A 19,374-nucleotide genomic window follows, 5' to 3' on the forward strand; every position below is an offset into this window, starting at 1 on the left:
CCCCGCCCCCCCCCCCCCCAGCCTTTGTCTCTTCAACAGCTCAGTGTCTCTCAGGGGGAGTTGGGAAGAGCTCCTTCAGACTGTAACAGCTCCTCCACACAGGGCAGAGGGCCTGCAGCTCTTATCTCTGCAGCCCAGCTTTCTTCCCAGGGCCAGGTAGGCAGATTCATTAGGAATTGCAGCCAGGTCCTGCAAGCTCCCCAGCAGCACCACTGCTCCCAGGTCTGTGGATATGGGGGCTGCAGGGAGAGGCCCTGACTCTGGCCTTCCTGAAACACCTGCTTGGGTTATTTCCCAGAAAGTTCTGTTGACCAAATTTTAACTCAGCTCCCTGTCTGGGCATTAGAAATAGAAACTCTTTAACACATCTGTTACCCTTTCCACTTAGAGGAATCCCACCCGGGGTTTATAAATATTTACCTCTGATATGTTAAGGATGGGACAGCATTCCTATGTATATGCTACATGATGAACTGAGAAGAATCTCAAGCCCAGGAAGTTACAGTGCAGTGTGGTATCAAAGGATTTTATATGACGATTAGAAAAATTTGGTAGCATTTTGATGTGTCACCATTTCCTTTTAAAAAGCAGATCTAATGAACCGAAGGCCATGCAGATCCTAAAGGCTATACAGCTTGAAGAGAACGTTAAGAGGGTAAACAGAGACAGCATAGCATAGTGGATAGAAATATGATCCTTGAGTAAAGCCAACCTGCAGTTTGAATCCCAGTTCCGCCACTTACCAGCTATGTGATTTTGGACAAGTTGCTAAATGAGCTTTAGTTTCTTCATGTGTAAAAAATGCATACAGTGCCAAGTGTATGTAAAGTTATATATTTTTACCAAGCACCTACTATGCACTAGGTGTCCTGCGTAGGCAAGGCCTAAAGCAGCTGTTGGGGTGGAGGCCTGGGGTGAGGCAGTTTTGAGATTAATTGCAGCTCCACCACTTCCCAGAATGCTGCTGTCCTTGGACAAATTATTTAACTTCACTAAGCCTCAGTTTCCCATCAGAAAAAAAGGAGGTCAGAACAGCACCTTCCTTGCAAGTTTATGACTAAATTAAAAAAAACGCAGTTGACATGATGCCTACAACAAAGTAAAGGCTCAACAAATAGCTTTCCTCATGACTTCAGCCTCACAGGGTGATTCTGATATATGGTAATGCTCCTTTTCTAGACACAAGGAGGGAAATGCAGCCAAGGCTGAATTCTTTAAAATCCTTGTTTTCTATCTGTTTTTGCAGGGTCCTAATTCTAATGAGCAGTGGAAGAAACTAGGGCATATATGATTTTATGCTTTCCGTATTTTGGGAGTTGGATAGAATTCCCGAATGGATTGTTGTTTAAAAAAAAAAAAAAAAAAGGGGGCGCCTGGGTGGCGCAGTCGGTTAAGCGTCCGACTTCAGCCAGGTCACGATCTCGCGGTCCGTGAGTTCCAGCCCCGCATTGGGCTCTGGGCTGATGGCTCAGAGCCTGGAGCCTGTTTCCGATTCTGTCTCCCTCTCTCTCTGCCCCTCGCCCGTTCATGCTCTGTCTCTCTCTGTCCCCAAAATAAATAAACGTTGAAAAAAAAAATTAAAAAAAAAAAAAAAGGATGAAAACAACAGCTTTAGGAGAATTGAATCCATAATTTGGATATAAATCCTTTTTGATTTCCAGATGAATTGCCAATTTAGTAGTAGCTCTACCTTCACCCTGTAGGTTCATCCCAGACACAGCTACATGGCCTATGAACAAATGCTTGCACAGCTAGGTGCTAAACTACCATTTAGACATTGTGGCCCACCAGGAACACCACCAATTTTAAGCTGGACAATACTTAATGGCTGCAACACTTGACATCTACTAACCTTATTTGTGTCTTGTTTTTTAAGGACACAATAACATTTTAGATATGAGAAAAATGTAGCATAAGGAAGAAAGCAGTCCAGTGTAAGGATGAAGACTGCCAGACAGGAAATAAGGCAGGCACAGCTATAAGCCTTACAAGGAAGCATTTTGCTTTCATTCATGTGGGTTGCTATCCTCCAGATTCTCATGACATCAGTTTGATGTTTCAATATAACATGTAGTAATACAAATACCATATTTGGTGTACTATATACATCCAGTTTTCCAATTACACAAAACACAAATTGTGGAAGACTTCCTGATATAGAATGGTGGCTTAAATTAAGGCACAGCTGTATAGCTACCTGGTGCCTCCCTGGAAGAATCTGCTTTGGCATAGGAAGAAGCTACAATCAGAGAGTGGCTCATGAGAGGTATTAACAAAGAGAATAGGCCCCACAGTAATCAAAACCACCATGAAGGCACTATGAGGTCTTGTGTTCTTGTGCCTCCATTTGGAGAGGTCAGAAAAAGAAGGGAAATCAAAACTGGAGAAAAAAGGACTCCTGTGGGCAGAGATGGTAGTAATGCTGGGATTATCAATTCTGAATAATTACTAAATTTGATCCTTATTGAATATGTTGGATTTGCCCTATTGCTACTTTAAGTAGCTAATAAAAAATATAATCAGAAAAACATAGAGAGAGGAGATCACCCCTCTTTCCCTTTGGGCTTTCCATGCCCGTGGACAGATGGCAGAAAAGAATGGACTGCCTTAAACTTCATGTAGGTGTCCATACAATCCTAGGAAAAAGGTGTTCACAACTTTAGGCTTGATCTTATTAGGCTTATGGTTAAAGCAGGAGACAGTTGAAATGAGAGACTAGATATGATCCTGCGTAAATTCCCTAAATCTTTATTCACAGAACTGCAGTGCTGCCTGAAATGTGTTTTGGTGATAGTTTTAAGGGCCTTAAAGAATTTTTAGTGGTATTCAACTTACATGTTTCTCAACTTTTTGGGTCATGAACTTCTTTGGGAATCAGATAAAGGTATGGACCCTCAGAAAGTTATGACTACCCGCCCCCCCAATAAACATCCAAACATATATATATAATCTCAGAGGGCTCACTGCCCAGAAGCCCAGGTTACGAACCTCTGCCTTATGTCCTCCCAACTGAATAAAAAGGCAGCGGTGGTAATTGCTTAAAGAGTAACATACATCTTGATGTGAATGAATGGAAAGAGTGGATGGAAAGACTCAACAGAATTTAAATAGGTCTAGAAGGGACTGGGTATTGGTGATACTAGTTGGAGACAGTGGAAGGGAGGGGTGTTCAGCTGGGCCAGGAGCCTGGCTTAAGTGACCCACTGGATTATATGACCAATACCCACAGTGTGCTACATCCTAGAGCCTGGTAGGCTACTCTCTAGTGTGCCAAAATCATCTGCTTCTTTCAGCTGCCCTGTGTGCTTGGGCCAAGTTGTATATGATTCCAAACCTGTTTATGCCTGTTTGTATTTTTTATTTATATAATAACATAATTAAATATCACATAAACCTATGAAAAACTAGTGCATTAAAGATTGTTTCTACGAAAACAAAGTCAAATGCTTTGGAAAGACATAACACAACGAGTGTACAATTGTTGAGTTGGGAATAGTAGGCAACTGTAAAAGATTGGAGGGGCAGGGGACTTAAAAATCTCAAAAGTATTCTACATTCAGATTGCTTCAAAAGTGTTTAAATTCTCACTCCATTTTAAATAAACCAAACCTGGAAATCATAGATGATGAGAGGCAGTGGCACATTAGAATTACCTGGGAAATTTAAACCAGGGAACCTTCCTCCTCATTCTGACTTAATTAGTCTGGACTGGGGCTCAGGCATCAGTACTTTTAAAAGTTCTCAGGGTGCAGCCAGATTTGAGATTTGCTTGTGTAGTTTATACCAGAAAGGCAGTTGGGAACTCCAGTCAGCAGAATTATAAAGAAAACGCCTGGATATTACCCCAAAAGATTGGTGAAATGAATATACTTTTAATGACAATGCTTAAGAGATGTATGCATCATTTAAAAAATTCCCAAGTTTAACTGGCTTTTTTTTTTTTTTTTCCCAATCATTGCCATCTACCTGTCCTAATCATATAATATAAAAGGGCTTCAAATGTATGGTGAGAAGGAGGTTTGTATGTAAAAGATCTCCTGATCTGGGCCCACATTACCAAACAGGTCTCAGCTTGAGTCTTCTTTCAGTTTAGAAGTCTCATATTAGGACGCAAAACCAGGAACCTCTGAGGATTTGGGTTCTTTTACCTGGTTTGTTTTCTGAGTATGGCTGGGTAGGGGGGTCAGGGGCAGTTTCTCCCAAACCTTTCATTCCCAAAGACCACTGCTCCCCAGAAGTAAGGCCAGATTTCTGTGCGTGTGCTGAGGTCGCCAGGAGGTAGTCGTGGGGGGGGAGGTGGAGGCCTGGGAAGGAAACGTTTCTCCTATCCTCCATTTCGCAGGCAGTCTACAAGGCTCCAAACTGGGTCAGAGAACAAAAAGTTGCTGCACTTGGGGCGATGAGCCCCAGGGAGCAGGCGAATCTCAATCCTCCCCTCGCCGAGACCGTCCCAATCCAGCCTTCCCCTCCTCCCTACACACCCACTCACCCTCCCCCAGTTACAACAGGGAACCGAAAAGTCCAGAGGAGAAAGAACCAGGCGACTTCGAGCCTAGAATCCTCCTCCCCCCAGCGCGGGGATGGGGCTCCGGAGGTCGGAGATCGTATAGGGGCTAGGAGGGGAAGTCGAAGGGGCTGGGGATCACTCACCGCGGTCCGGCCCGGGCGGCGGCTCCCAGCCTCGCACCATGGGCCGGGGGGAAAGGGGGAGAAAGGGCAGGGGGCCTCCGGGGTGGGAGTGGGGTTCCCGCCCGGTGCGGCCTGCTCCAAGCCCACCCGCGCGGAGGGCCGGGACCGGGACTGCCCCCCCTGTCCCCGAGAGCGCGCCCGTCTAAGCCCAACCCTGCTCGAGCGAGTTGGGGGCGGGGCGGATGGGTGGGGGGGGTGCTCCAGGGGCGGTGCCAAGGTGGCCCGAGTCCGGATTGGTAGACGCAGGCAGGCGGACACTGGCGGAACGCACTGGGCCGACCATTGGCTGCGTGAGTCTCGGCTGAAGTCGGCTATTGGCTGCGTCGGCTTCAGCCGGGGTGGCTATTGGCTGCGTGGGGCAGGGAAGATGTCCCCCGGGGCCAGGGTGCTGTGAATGGTACCTCCCCCCGCCTTCGACCTTTCCGCGCCGGACCTTCGGAGCACTGCTAGCCCTGGTCGTCCCGAAATTCCCCTGGGAATTCACAGCAGTTTGTTGAATTGCCTTACAATTGTTCCCTATTTGTTCCTCCTGAAGGAAGACTTTTTTCAGCACCCCCTTGTCAGACTTACGCACGAGCTGAGCCGCGCCCGCCCAGCCGAGGGCCCAACCGCCGTCAGCAGCGTCGTTGTAAATGTAGCGCCTAGAGCAACCGGGAACTTGTTCTACAGATGGATCAAATGTCTTGCCACCTGAAAGACGAGGATCCTAGCTGTCCGGCGCCTTCGGAACACTGCACAGGTGTTCCCAAAGACGAAGTGTCAGAAGGGGGCACTTGTTTGGGACCTACCAGATCCCCAGGTCCCCTTTCTGTCCCAGTGAAGAGGACCTGGAACTCCACCTCATATCTGGGGACCTTGGTTTTCTCTTGTCTAGAAAGGGATGGCAATGAAATGGACTTTTCACCAAAGTGGTAGTCCACACCCCGAAGTTCTGGGCCAAAAGTTTGTATATTTAGGATTCTCCGTCTTCGACTAAAACTTGGGAATGGTACTTTCTGAAGTGATTCTTTTGTTCTCACGCTGGTCTTTGAAACTGTCTTCTTGCCTATTTAGGTCACTTAATAGCTTATATAGCCACAGTAATTTATAAAAAAATTTCAGACTTTGCCCTGTATTCCGCAGATAGACCTCACCCCTCTCTATATACTCCCCCAAAACACCACTACTCATTATTACTCCAATTTAAGGTCTAGAGCTCTTTCAAGGTTGTCAGACATCAGAAATTTATTTCCTAGAAAAGAAAGAAAGAAAGAAAGAAAGAAAGAAAGAAAGAAAGAAAGAAAGAATTTATTTCCTCTTCAGCATTGAGCCCTATTTTATGTTACTATCCCTGTGTTTACCCCTGCCTGCCCCCAGCCCCATTACATTTAATAAAACTAAACTTCTAAGAGCCAGCCCTACATCCTTCAAACTAGTATCCGGCAAAAACATCATAGGAGTAAAAAAAGCAAAGATATATATACTCAGCTTTAGAGTTAGAAACTTCTGATCCCTCAGGGTTTAAGCCAGGGCTGGTGGTATATACAAAGTTTGTCCTAAATCATGACTACTACAATGCCCCGATGGTTTGTAAGTGATGAAAGGAAAAGTGAAACATTGTAGGCAGCAGCAGCCCTCAGTTTTCAGTGGAGAGGTTGTTCTTTCATAACCTAAAAAAATAACAAGACTGGGTTGTCTGGTTGACATGCTTATCTGGCTGGAAAGTCAGGCAGGCAACGTCTGTGGGAACATAGTACCAGTCCCTAGAGGATTCAATTAGGCATTCTGGGCATCACTGATCATGGGCTTGGAAATATGAAACGTGGGCAAATGTGCCACCTTTCAATTCTCAGAAACACGCTCCTGAGACAGAAGTAGGGAGCAGAATTGAAGACAGGTTTAGGAGAAGGAAAATCCAAGGACAGAAGAAACTCCTCTGCCCTAGTTTTGGAGTACAGGCTGAAGCCTCCCTCTTTGATGTGGATTTCACCCTAAAGCTTTAGAAGATGGAGTGTCCTGTGGTGGGGATTGGAAGAGAGGAAGAGATCCAGGCTAACAATATCAGAGAAAGGAGGGCCTCACCTTTAGCAAGACACTAACCCTCCCAGCTCTTCCTGGGACTAGTGCAGAAGAGTGGGGACTCATGCTATCCTCAATGTAGAGATGTTAATCCCCCATCTTTGGTGAAAATTCTGTTTCTGTTTGCATGGTTCAGATACTAGCAGGACTGACAAGAGACACATTTACCCTATAGGTAAAGAAACTGAACTTTTAGGACCATCCCTTGCACAGACCTCTTCTAAAGCACTGGAGGTGCACTAGAGCCCCAGCAATGTGATAATGTGGTCATGGCTTTTTGTAAAATATTTTGAACAAAATATTTAAACTGCAATTGGTTAAGATTGAGGTCCCTTTTCTTTCTGACTTCCCCTCCATTACACTTCTTCTTTTGTCAGGTGGCAGTGGAAATGCCATGGATATTTGGGGATTGGCTAGGGAAGTTAATTTGAGGATACATTTAGTTTGGGGTTAGTAGTTTATTAGTAAGTAGTTTAATATTAAGCATAGTGTTATAGGCTGAATGGTGTTGTTCCCCCCCCCCCATTCATATAGTAAAGTCCTAATTCCTAGTACTTTAGAATGTAAGTGTATTTGGAAATAAGGTCTATAAAGAGGTAATTAAGTTAAAACGAAGTCTTCAGGGTGAGTCCTAACCCAATATTACTGGTGTCTTTACAATAGGAAATTTGGACACAGACATGAACATAGGAAAGACCATGAGAAGCTAGGGAGAAGATGTCTGTCTATAAGCCAAGGAGGGGAACCTCAGAATCAAGTCAACTCTGCCAATGCCTTGACCTCAGACTTCTATCCTCTACACTGTGGGAGAATTTCTGTTGTTTAAGCTACCCAGTCTGTTGTATTTTGTATGGCAACTCCAGCAGACTAATACATATAACTTCTAGGTATAATCCTAATGTCAACAATTCAGAGTATATGGCATTAATCATTACAAATTTGAAGTGCTCTGAAATTTTACACCACAAATATCAAATTTGAGTGTTTTCTTCAAGTTTGACAAAAATCCTAAAAATTATGACATTACCACTTATAAAGTGCGAAGGTGAACATTTTCTAAATCACTAAGAATTTTTAAAAAGTGATCATGTAGAAGACTGAATTACCTTTCTATACTCCTTATAGAAAACATTATATATATAAGCATATGAAAAAATATTAAAGAGTATGCAGCCAAAAACAAAATTGTAAAAAAATATGTTAAGTAGACACTTAAAAAATTGTGTTATTTTTCTTGATTTTATGTTATATTTGTCAGCTCTTTAAAAATTATAATTTAGGGGCACCTGGGTGGCTCAGTCGGTTAAGCGTCCGACTTCAGCTCAGGTCATGATCTCACAGTTTGTGAGTCTGAGCCCTGCGTCAGGCTCTGGAGCCTGCTTCAGATTCCGTGTCTCCCTTTCTCTCTGCCCCTCCCCTGCTCACAGTCTGTCTGTCTCTCTCTCTCTCTCTCTCTCAAAAAATAAACAGTAAAAAAATTTAAAGAAATAAAAATTATAATTTATATTTTCTCATTCTAAAGCACTTTCATTGTTGGGCCTAATGCATTTATTTTTCTTTTCAAAAGGCTCTGAAAGTTGTATGTTTCAAGCACCCAAAAACTTCGATCTACCTCTGGGACTACCCAAATGGATATGGTGAGTTTCTGCCTCATTTAGGGGAACCATCCTCCACTGTTCTGTGCCTTGTCTCCTGAGAAATACAAAAGCTGAGTGCTAACCAATCAGAACTGCAAGTCTTGAGGAACTGGGATATCAAAAGCTGCAGTGAAGGAGTTTGTGAAAGGATTTCAGAAAGACCTACCACTAAACTAAGATGTGAGACGTCTGGAAAGACATTAGGGCCACAGAGGGACCTTAGGCAATAAGCCATGGAGAAAACTCCTGCAACGCCCCCACTTACCTCTCCTTGGGTGTCTGCTCCTCATGCTGACTCTACCCTTTAGCCTATCTGGTTTCACAATATAAGTATGGGTGCTCTGCAGTGACATCACAACTTGGCCATTATGATGTAATGCAGAGGCCTCTGATTCTTCTCAGGCTAGGGCTTCCCTATTAGAAATGTCGTCTCGTTACTTTGTGGGTAATTGAATTTTCTCATCGTTCAGATGATATGGAAATCAATTTTATGTTAGAACTTAATTTTTTCAAGGATACCTCACTTTAATCTATTGTTCCATTCTGGATTAGACAGAGGTCCTTGCTTTCCCTCTCCATCATATTTCTCATCTTTTGCCTTAGGGTTGCCCTTGATAGAGAAAAGGGCTTTCCTCTTCCCTCCGGTGCTTAAGGAGAAATGTAACTTAGATTGCCTCCTTAAGGAAGAATAGCCACCCCACCCCACCCAAGGGGAAACTTAGGGCTTCTACCCAAGCAGTACCTTTTAACTGCACCAGGAATTGGCACTGGGTGCCAGGGAACTAAAGCTGGACCCTCGTAATTTTCCCACCACTACCCAAAATGGTGGCAGGATTATACCGGGGTGTGTCATACCAGGGCTGTCCAACTCCTCCATATCTTCTGCCCATCCAACTTTTGCATAGCAATAGGACACCAGCAAGTAGAGAAATGAGATGACCAAGAAATGGGGGTTGGGAGAGAGGAATCTTGCCTCTGGGTTTCTTGCCACCCTCCACCCCAAACAAACAATTTCTCAATATTATATGATATACTTTCATATTTTGACTTTATTTCACATATGAGGTCCTTTATCCAGAAGGAAGGGTAGTTGCATGTGGAAGCTGAAGTGAGGCACAGAACTAGTGGGTTTGGGGCCCAGTGAACATGGCTACACTGTGAACAGTATGAGGATGCTCTGGGAGGGCCTGATGAGAACAGTGGTTTGGGGGAATTCACAAAGCAAACTTTAATTTCCTCTCCAGGTTAGTCAATGGGTGGATTATACCATGTTTTTAGCAACTTCACTGTTCCTCAGCAATATCACCCAAAGAAGTGCCAAGGCTGGGAAAACAAAGAAAACTACAAGTGCCTTTTGTTTCTTTTCATGCCTGGATGGGGAAGGGAATGGAAACTAGCAGGAGAAAATGAAACATTTCTGATATTATCCCTTGCCATGAAAAATCACAGATCTGACTATGTAGAGGCCTGTTTTATAGCCCAGGAATGGCATGTGTGCAGAAGGGTTGAAGGTAAGACCCATCTTGAGCTGCACTAACAAATTCTCTGACCCTGCTGAAGTCACTTCTCATCTCTGGACCTGTGTCCTCATCTGTAGTGGAGCATGGACCCAGTAATCTCTAAACACAAGTTTTTCCTGGTCTCTGATTCTATGACCTTTGGATTGCAAGGATCCAGAGAAACTCCAGAGAAACACAGGTGTTAGAAGCAAGAAAATGTGGGAGTTAGATTGGAGAGTTCAGAAGTTATGGCTTATTGTGACAATAAATGATGCACTACATTCATAAAGAGAAACAAAAGAACAAGGAAGGCTATCAGACAGCTAAGTGTAGGAAGATATCTAAGATCTGGATAGGAGAAACAGGCAAAGTGGCCCAGCTGTGTTGCTTCAAGGACCCAAGCCCCTGACCAGCGTAATGTTTTTTCTTATATAACACTTCCTCATCTATGGCTGACATGTTATACACCAAATTGCTCCTGTTCATATAGTCATCAGCCTTTAGGGGAAAGTCCCTATCCCAATGCCTAACACATACCTTCCTAAAGATTCCACCAAACTCCTAGTGTTTCCCATATCAGATTAGACTGTCAGTTTACTCCCAGGCCCTGGGGCAGCTCTATATGGGAAAACTAGAAGATTCATGTGTTGGCTCCATAAAGCTGAGAATGGGGGGTGGGTGAGCCATGGTACTTCTTACTGAGAAAGCTCAGGGAAAAATGGATTATTCTTCATTCCATCTCCAACCAGTTTACATTTATCTACTCAGTAATACCAGGGCTTGCAGAGAGGGTCCAAGCACAGACCATTCAGCAACTGTCCTAGTCAGGGATACTTTCTAGTGGAAACTTTAGGGATTGGTCAGTTCAAAACTATTCGGGGGAGTGGAAAGGGGCATGACACACCAACACGTGTAGAGAGTTGGTTAGGACCAGGAGAGAATCCCAATGTATGGAAAAGCTGGAGTTCAGGTGGGCTCCCAAGTTCTCTAGCAGGCAGGCAGGATGGTCCCTTGCTGATTCTGCAGAGCTGGGACACTGGTACAGGAGACAGCAGCAAGCTCCTGGATGGAACTTGGGACCCCTCAGTGCTTTGCCTTCTCTATGCCAGTTCAGGAGACTGGGAGGATAGGAAGGCAGAGCAGTTAGAAACTGTGGTCTTTTCCTAATAAGAGACTATATATGGCAAAGTTGTCAGTTTTGTTTTTAAAGGAAGAACTATAATTAAATGGTTATGCACAGAACCTCTGGAGATATCCTGAGTTCACAATCCCAGCTATGCCATTTACTAGCTATGTGATCTTGAACAAATTACTGAGCTTTTGTGAGCTGTTTCCTAAGCTCTAAAATAGGGATATTACTCAACTGATAGGGTTGTTTTGAGGGTTGTATTGCATGCAAGACACCAGATTTTAGCAGATAAGTAAATGTGAGCTATTATGATTGTTAATACAACATAATAATAATGCATACACATTAGGCAAGAGATTATTATACACTGAGCCTCAACCCAGTCTCCCTCTCCATCAACCTCCCTTGGGCTCTTCACTGATGACTAAAAAGCACATTGCTTTGTGGCTTCTAGCAGTTTCTTTCTTCACTCTGCTGGTACTTTGACCTGAAGGTGTTCCACAAGATGCATGAAATTCTTTGTTTTCTTCATTAGATAAGGATGATGTTTAAGCCAGCATTTCCTTGAGAAGTGACTTGGAGTTCCTCTCTTTCGGCCATCTTCCTTCAAAGGACTAAGGCTTTGGACAGGAGGGGCAGGGTAACTAGCCCCCATACTGTGTTCTAAATGCATGTATGGGCTTTTGTGCATGCACTCTCTTAGTAATAAGGAGGAGGGGGATTCAGAAATTTTTGAGAAATTAGTTAACAGATAGAAAAGGGTGCAGGGAGCTGGTTACCTGGGAACAGTTGTTCATGTGCATCAGGAACTGCTTCTTTTCCCTCTTCTCCTTTCTAGAAGACTGTCAAGAAGGAGCCTGAGGGAGGAAGGTGGATCAACCATGGTCTTGGAGAAAAGGAAGTGGGTTCTCCACCCCTTCTGGAGGGAGAAGGAACAGCAGAGATCAACAAGAATGAAGAGGGAGACAAATGGAAAAGAGAAAACGAAGGTAAATACCCTATATACTAAAAGAGTGAAAGTGATGAGAGAGAGAAACAAACAAACAAAAAGGCAAAGAGCTTAGGAATAGGGTAACAGGAAAGGAAAAACTACCAGTAGAGGTTAACCAGGAGGGGAGACCTAAGGCATGACTGTGAATGGGTAGAAGAGTCCTGCTTTCCCATTTTACTTGCTCAGGGTATAGAACACACTGCCATCTTCTGGTGCCACTTAATTATTCAGTAGCTTTGTTTTTTTATTTGAAATGTTCTCCATTTCTTATATCCATAATTCTTTATCCTCAAGAGAGCCTCAACATTGTTTCCTTTCATCTCTGGGGCTCCCAAACATCATTTTCCCCAACAGAGATGCACCTACTCAAAGCTGTCTCAGAGCACCTAGACTGGGAGTCTGTGGGGGCAAGAGCAAAAGGCAAGGGGCAGAGAATGAGCTGCAGTTTGAAAAAGGTGTTGGAATACCATAAGGCTGCAAGCTGGTTATGGGATGCTTATTGACCTCTGGAGTATCTGTGTCAAAACTGGAGGACCCATCCTTGGCCTCAATCCAATGCTGGGATGCTTTGTGTTCTGACCTGTGGTACTCCAACTGTAGGTTGGAGAATGTGGCTTCTCATCCACACTCTGCCACTCAGTAGATCATAAAATGTCAGAGCAAGAATCGGCTGTATGAGATCACTTAATCAAAATCTAATTTCCCAAGTTGGAGACTGGGGCCCAGAGAGGTGAAGTAACATTGCCCAAAGTAATACAGCTAGTCAGTGACTCTTTCCTTCTGAGGCAGAATTAGAGTGATTCTTGTGACTCACTGTTCCTTGACAAATGCATTCCATAAAGTGCTTAGGGGTCATTAAAAGGCACCCCAGAAAGGTAAGGCTGGCATTTTTCTGGAAGCCCCTGAGTGTACCAACTCCTCAGGCAGGACATTATTTGGCTACAAGGACAGGCCTGGAGTTGGTTTTGCCTTCATTTTAATCCCCAGGACTGCCTGGGGGCGGCGGGGGTCTGCCACCACTCCCCAGCCAGTCAGGGAAGAATGAAGCCTGGGATCTTCAGGAATAACAGGGGACTTATCCTGGGACTTAAGCAAGGCAATTATGGCTGAGTTAAAGCTTAGGATGGGCAGGGCTAGGGACCTGAGGTGGCAAAGGCGGGTAAGAGAGGGAATGAGCTGGCACTCCAAATGACTTCATAGGGTGGGCTCATATTTCAAACATAATACCTCCTCAATCCCAAAGAGATAACCTTAACTTCCCAGGCCTGACGAACCCACTTACTTTCTCCCAGTGCCAGCTCACGGAATAGGACATCATCATCAACCCCCATCTTGGCTTTTTTTTTTCCTAATCCCCCCAGAGCCTTTTCTGGTTTTCTTTCCTATATGCGTTGGGTTACTATCACTCACATCCAACTAATGTTTTCCACCACCTCCCGACCTTCCTCGATTCCGCCCACTCCCACACCCCTTTGAATTCTCCCGTCCTCCTCGCCCTCCCCCACTTGATTCTCTTGGACAGCTCCCAGCCAATTTCGGTTTCTTTCTTTCTTCCCAGCCAAATCTTCGTGCTCCCCCGGCCCCTGGGTGCCTTTGCGTTTTGCGCCGTCGGCCGCAGGAGTCTCAGATAAAGTGGATCCAGCCCTGGGGCTCGGGGGCTCCGCCACTCCCGGGGTGCTCGGGCCCCCGTAGAGCATAGTCACGGCCGCCGTTGTTGTCCCAGAACTCGTGGCCGGTCACGCGGTAGCGCAAGGCGAAAAGCAGGGCGCCCCCAATGGGTGGCGCCGGAAGGCGGAAGGCGAAGCGATCCGCGCGCGGCGGGGGCGGGGCCGGACCGGCGTAGGAGGCGGGGGCCTCGCGTTGGCTCCGCCAGCCGTCGGCGCTCCAGCGCACACTCACGCGCTTCTCGTAGGCAAGGTCCAGCACACGCGCGCTCCCGGCCACGCCCAGCGGGCCCGCCTCGGCGCGTTCCAGGCAGATGCGCTGGGCCTGCAAGCGGGCGGCGAAGCCGGGCTCGCTGGCCGGCTCTAGGGCGGCGCGCGCCTCCTGAGGGGGTGGGGAGGAGAGGAGAGACAGGGGGCGGGGTCAGGGTGAGGCACTGGACCAATCCGAAGCGGACCCCGGCGTCCAGCAGTCGGAGTGGAGCCCAGCTGGGAGAGTGGCACCAAAAGGGATGAGCGAGAACAAGCCTAGGGTTGGGGATGGAGATGGGTGTTCCTTGATAAATCGGCCGCCTGCTGCGGCCGGGTAGGGGAGGTGCCGGGGAAGGGGCGTGCCTGCCGCCCGCCTACCTGGAGGCCGCGGGCGCGAGGCTGGCACGGCGCGAAGTGGCGGAGGGCGTCTCTCTGCAGCTGAACTTGCACGTGGCGGGGCACCCGGGGCAACTCTCCGGGGCGGAAGCGGCGCACCGCGGCCAGCTCCAGCCCAAGCGCGTCGGCGAAACGCACTCTCTTGCGGGTGTCGGGGCTGCGGCTGCGAGGCACCCGAACTCCGCCGCCTCCGGCTGGCGCAGAGAGGGCCCGGCGACCCCGACTGGGAGCGTGAGCTCGGGACCGGGCCCCGAGGCGCGTCCCGCCCTCGCCTGGCTCCACCTCTGGCTCCTCCTCGAGGCTGGGCCGCTGGCTGCGGTAGTAGGCACGCTCCGTCAGCGCGGCTATGAAGCTCAGGTTGCGCGGGATGTCGGTGCGGGGGGGCCGCTCTCGAGACATGGCACCCCCCCGCCCTGGCGGAGCCCGCCCGCAGCGCCGCGGCGCTGCCCTGCCTTCTCTCGCCCGACCGCCCGGCGTCCTCGCTGGAGCTGCCCCTCGCGGTTGCGTACTCTCCTTGCTGTCACCTCCAGGATCCCCCACCTCCTGTAGCTCTGCCTCCCTTCCGTGACTACCTTTCCTCCCGCTCTGGCCGTCAGCTCCCAGGGTTTTAGACCATCATCTCGCCTCCTGCGAACTGTCTGCTCTGAGCGTGCGCTCAGCGGCGCTCACCCTCTGGTCCCGCGGCCCTCTCGGTCCCGGCCCCCGCCCACAGTCCTCTGACAGGTGGCTCCCCATCTGTCTTCGCTGCTTTACCAGGGGGCGGGGATCTACCCTTTCGGTCCTGAGTGAGACCACTCAGGTTTTTTGTTTTTAAACGGCCTCAACCTCTCCGGCACAGGAAGAGTTAATGCTGGGAGACCAGAGTAACCTTTCCTTTTCTTGCAGAGGATGGTTCAAAATACCCAGTGTGTGACTTTCTCTTCAGGGCTCACCGTTTTCTTTTCTAAATCCTAGGCTCCAGGTTTGGGAGCGAGGGTGACAGTGGGTGCACAGAAGGGAGGATCATGAAAACTAGGTAATCTCTCAAATAGTAGCTGAGATGTGACCCTCAAAAGGGTGGGGTGGTCAATTGGAAAAGTGTTCTGAACTGAGTTGTGGGAAAACGCTCTGGTCTCACCTCTGATGATATTTTGCTGTTTTACCTTGAGCAAGGCATAACTTCTCTGGACCTCAGTTTTCTCATCTGTGAAAAAGTAGATTAGAGTTCTGATCTCTAACCCCACTGCAAGGCCTTTGAGGGCAGAGGGTGTGTCTGATTCCTGGTCAGTTACAGCACATACTAGGCTCTCAAATTATTGAATGAATGGACACACAACTCTTTTGGAGCTACAACTGTGGGGTTCTAGTTCCAGTGGGAGCTCCCAACAGGGGCACAGAGCTGGCTTTTTTTCTCCTTCGTTTTGTTCTACATTAGTGAAAAAAGATGTGAAGTATCTTGTATAGTTTTTTTTTCCCTAAATTCCCTGATTTTTTTTTTTTTAGGTTTATGTAGTTATTTTGAGAGAGAGAGAGTGCAAGCAGGGGAGGGGCAGAGAGAAAATCCCAAATATTCATCGAATCCCCTAAATTCCCTACTGATTTTGTATAACACTTACAATGTACTAGGTACAGTTTTAAGAGTTTTACAAATATTAACCCATATAAACAGCCATCAAAATAGCAGGGAGTATTATTATGCCTACTTGACAGATGAGAAAATTGAGGGAGAGAGGAGATAGGACTCTTGTCCTGGGTCATGTACATAATAATTGAGGAGCTGGGATTAGAACATCAGCAGTCCAGCTCTAGAGCCCACTCTCGTACCCACTTGGTTCTATAAGATTAAAGCATTTAGTAGTAGTAGTTAACATCTTCAGAGTACTGTAATGAGGAATCTTAGAGTAGAAATGGAATTTCTTTTCTTTTTTTTAATGTTTATTTATTTTTGAGAGAGAGAGAGAGACATCAAGTGGGGAAGGGCAGAGAGAGAGAGAGAGAGAGAGAGGGAGACAGTATCTGAAGCAGGCTCCAGAAACCTTGAGAGCCTGACCTGAGCCAAAGCCGGATGCTTAACTGAGTGAGCCACCCAGGTGCCTTAGAAATGGAATTTCTAAATTTAAAGCAGCAGGATAGTTTAACTGTAAAATCCCAAGTGACTGAGTTGGAAATAAACAGTGAGACACATACTATCTTATACAATTCATTCCTGTTCGCATTTTAGCTCCACTATTAACCTTAGCAAAGCCAGGAGGGCTATTGAATTTTATTTTCCTATTTTATACATACATACATATATATATATATATATATATACACACACACACATACACATATATATGTATATATATGTGTATATATACATATATATGTATACACTTTTCCTATTTTATTTTTTTTATTTTTTTTATTTTTTTTTCAACATTTATTTATTTTTGGGACAGAGAGAGACAGAGCATGAACGGGGGAGGGGCAGAGAGAGAGGGAGACACAGAATCGGAAACAGGCTCCAGGCTCCGAGCCATCAGCCCAGAGCCCGACGCGGGGCTCGAACTCCCGGACCGCGAGATCGTGACCTGGCTGAAGTCGGACGCTTAACCGACTGCGCCACCCAGGCGCCCCAGTTTTCCTATTTTAGACATTATACTAATTTGTGTTAGTCAATCATTTTAATTATATTTTATTTTTTAATTTTTTATTTGTTTAAATAGAGATCTAGAGAGCAAATGGGGGAGAGGCAGAGGGAGAGGGAGACAGAATACCAAGCAGGCTCTGCTGTTGTGAGCGCGGAGCCTGATGTGGGCTCAAACTCATGAGATCATGACCTGAACCAAAATCCAGAGTTGGCCACTTAACTGACTGAGCCACCTATACTCCCCTACAGTCAAGCATTTTGTAAAACTTTCTTCCACATAATTATGTAAGGAGCAATAAATTAAATGTTGTAAAATAAAAACTGTCTTCCTTGCTCTTGTAAAATGTATCATTGAAGGAATAGATAAGGTTCAAAGTGGGCCTATATGGTCTGAGGTTTTCTATTAAAACACTTTGCTTTGTCTATAGTTTGAATTGCCATTCCCTGGGTACATAATATTGGTCTGGGAAGATTCTTGAGGTACACAGCTTTGGACTAGGTATAATTTGTGTTGGTCCAGCTGCTATGTTCTGGCTGCTCAGACCAACACTGAACCTCTATTCCAAATCAATCTTTGTTTCTTTCTTTTTTCTTGTTTTCCTCTTTACAGTTCAGTCTTTGTTTCTTAAATAGCCACTATGGTTATCTTTAAGCATCAGTGTTGGCCTACTCAATAACTGGCCAGAGGCATTGAATGATTTGTTCAGTAAACATTTACTGAGGGCTTATTAGGCCAGAAGGACATAAAAGTGAATAAAATTCTGTTCCTGCTCTCACAGAGCTTATAAATAAATGGGCAGGCATATAGAAATATATTTGGATCCTGAGACTTAAAAATGTTTTTATTTCAAGTAAGTGTCTTAGAAGAAATTAGTATTGCACAGGAAGGACTGGACTAGGTTATTCTCTAAAGAAGAAGGCAGCCTTGCTGGTGGCAGCTGGAATGATCAGCCTAAGAGCAAAGAAGAAAGGATGGTTGAAAGGATACAGTCATAAAGGTGTGGAATCTGCTGTACATTCAGAATGGAAGGGATAACTGAGTTTAGCCTTGTAAATGGTGTTAAAACAACATTGATTACCTGAAGCAGAAGAGATGACATTATAGCAATATAGGTAAGGTTAAGACAAACTTGAAAGTGAGACAAAATTGAGGGGCACCTAGGTGGCTCAATTGATTAAGTGTCTGACTTCAGCTCAGGTCATAATCTCGTGGTTTGTGGGTTCGAGCCTTGTGTCCAACTCTATTCTGACAGCTGGATCCTGGAGCCTGCTTGGGATTCCGTGTTTCCCTTTGTCTCTGCCCCTCTCCTGCTCGTGCTCTCTCTCTCTCTCTCTCTCTCTCACACACACACACACACACACACACACACACACAAATAAATAAACATTAAAGTCAGACAAAATTGAGTACAATTTCTAAGTATATGGCTTTGGGTAAATTAACCTCTCCAAGCCTCACTTTCTTCACCCACAGAATGGGGATAAAACAGCACAGGGATTGGCGTAAGGATAAAATATCATGCACAAAAAGAAAGTACCTAATTAGCTATTAGCTATATTAGCACCTAATAAGTCCTCAAAATGTATTAGTTGTTATGATCATTGTTACAGATATGACCTTTCTTCTCCAGTGACTGTAGGGGCAGGTAGGAATATCAAGACTTGAACTGGAGGTAGAAGCAAAGGGAACCAGCAGGAAAGGAGAACTGGGTTGCCTCTTTCTAGCCTCTGGCTAAAGATCCCTCTAAATGGAGCTTAAGGAAATGCCAGCTGCAAGAGCCAGAGGGGCCCAGGGGCCCAGTCAGAATGCTCAAGGGCCCTCCTGAGGATCACCTGTGGTCAGACTGCTTCATATCCTGTGAACTGTTTTGTATAAATATATTGCCATGTATAAATAATAGGTCTGTCTATCTATCTATCTATCTATCTATCTATCTATCTATCTATCTATCTGAAAGAGTAAACAGCAACCTTGACATTGGTAACCTCCAGGAAGGGAGGTGGATTTGTGCAAAGGGTAGAAGGAGGGAGATTGAGGACTCGTATTTTTTTCCCCTTATACCTTTATATTGTTTGAACTTGTCATAATGAGAATAAGTTCACGTGTTGAGTAAAGAGAAGTAAAAAGAAAACCAATCTGATTACAAAAAAAAGAAAAGAAAAGAAAAAAGGTGAAGAAAAGTTACCTGCAGAAACTACTTGCGATCCAAGTCTTGATGCCTGGTTAAAGCCCCAGCCTCTGAAGCGACTACTGGGTTAAAGTTCCTGGAGAAAAGAGGAAGTGAAGTGTCCGGTGTCTATGTCATGTCTGCCAGTACCACAGGGCGAGGCACCTGGCAGGCAGCTCCCAGTGGAATGAACTGCTCCTCTAATTCAGGCATCCACTCTAAGGCTGGAAAAATTCAACAAGTGTGTGTAACATCAGAGACCTTCTGGAAATGCTGAATTTGC

General features: G+C 45.7%; 3 protein-coding genes across 5 annotated transcripts in view; 1 reads left to right on the top strand and 2 right to left on the bottom strand.

Annotated features, from left to right (window-relative positions):
* RNF212B (ring finger protein 212B) overlaps positions 1 to 5,680 on the top strand; it is a 37,103-nt gene extending 31,423 nt beyond the window's left edge. Inside the window, exon 15 of the mRNA XM_040476674.1 lies at positions 5,225 to 5,680. Coding sequence (XP_040332608.1) covers positions 5,225 to 5,383 — 159 coding nt within the window. The 3' untranslated portion in view covers positions 5,384 to 5,680. The remainder of the gene's footprint in view (positions 1 to 5,224) is intronic.
* HOMEZ (homeobox and leucine zipper encoding) overlaps positions 1 to 8,755 on the bottom strand; it is a 13,146-nt gene extending 4,391 nt beyond the window's left edge. The window contains exon 1 of one of the 2 annotated variants that reach the window (XM_040476671.1): positions 8,650 to 8,755. In XM_040476671.1, the coding sequence (XP_040332605.1) occupies positions 8,650 to 8,737 (88 nt within the window). In that variant the 5' untranslated portion in view covers positions 8,738 to 8,755. Of the gene's footprint in view, positions 1 to 4,650; positions 4,853 to 8,649 lie in introns of those variants that run through there. The other variant, XM_040476673.1, reaches the window with a different exon arrangement.
* Positions 8,756 to 9,415: 660 nt separating this feature from the next.
* Positions 9,416 to 19,343, bottom strand: PPP1R3E (protein phosphatase 1 regulatory subunit 3E). Of its 2 annotated transcripts, XM_040476679.1 has the most exons (4): positions 14,295 to 15,604; positions 13,509 to 14,049; positions 11,792 to 11,869; positions 9,416 to 11,632 (listed from the first exon to the last, which is right to left on the bottom strand). In XM_040476679.1, exons 1-2 carry the CDS (start codon positions 14,709 to 14,711, stop codon positions 13,627 to 13,629), a joined length of 840 nt encoding a protein of 279 aa, XP_040332613.1. In that variant the 5' UTR covers positions 14,712 to 15,604; the 3' UTR covers positions 9,416 to 11,632; positions 11,792 to 11,869; positions 13,509 to 13,626. The 2 variants fall into 2 exon arrangements, 1 of the variants encoding a protein (XP_040332613.1); XR_005790737.1 differs by lacking the exons at positions 13,509 to 14,049; positions 14,295 to 15,604 and adding an exon at positions 19,110 to 19,343.
* Positions 19,344 to 19,374: the final 31 nt, after the last annotated feature.

This window comes from Herpailurus yagouaroundi, unplaced genomic scaffold, assembly GCF_014898765.1.
Source record: "Herpailurus yagouaroundi ecotype Mexico unplaced genomic scaffold, PumYag 141, whole genome shotgun sequence".
NCBI lineage: Eukaryota > Metazoa > Chordata > Mammalia > Carnivora > Felidae > Herpailurus > Herpailurus yagouaroundi.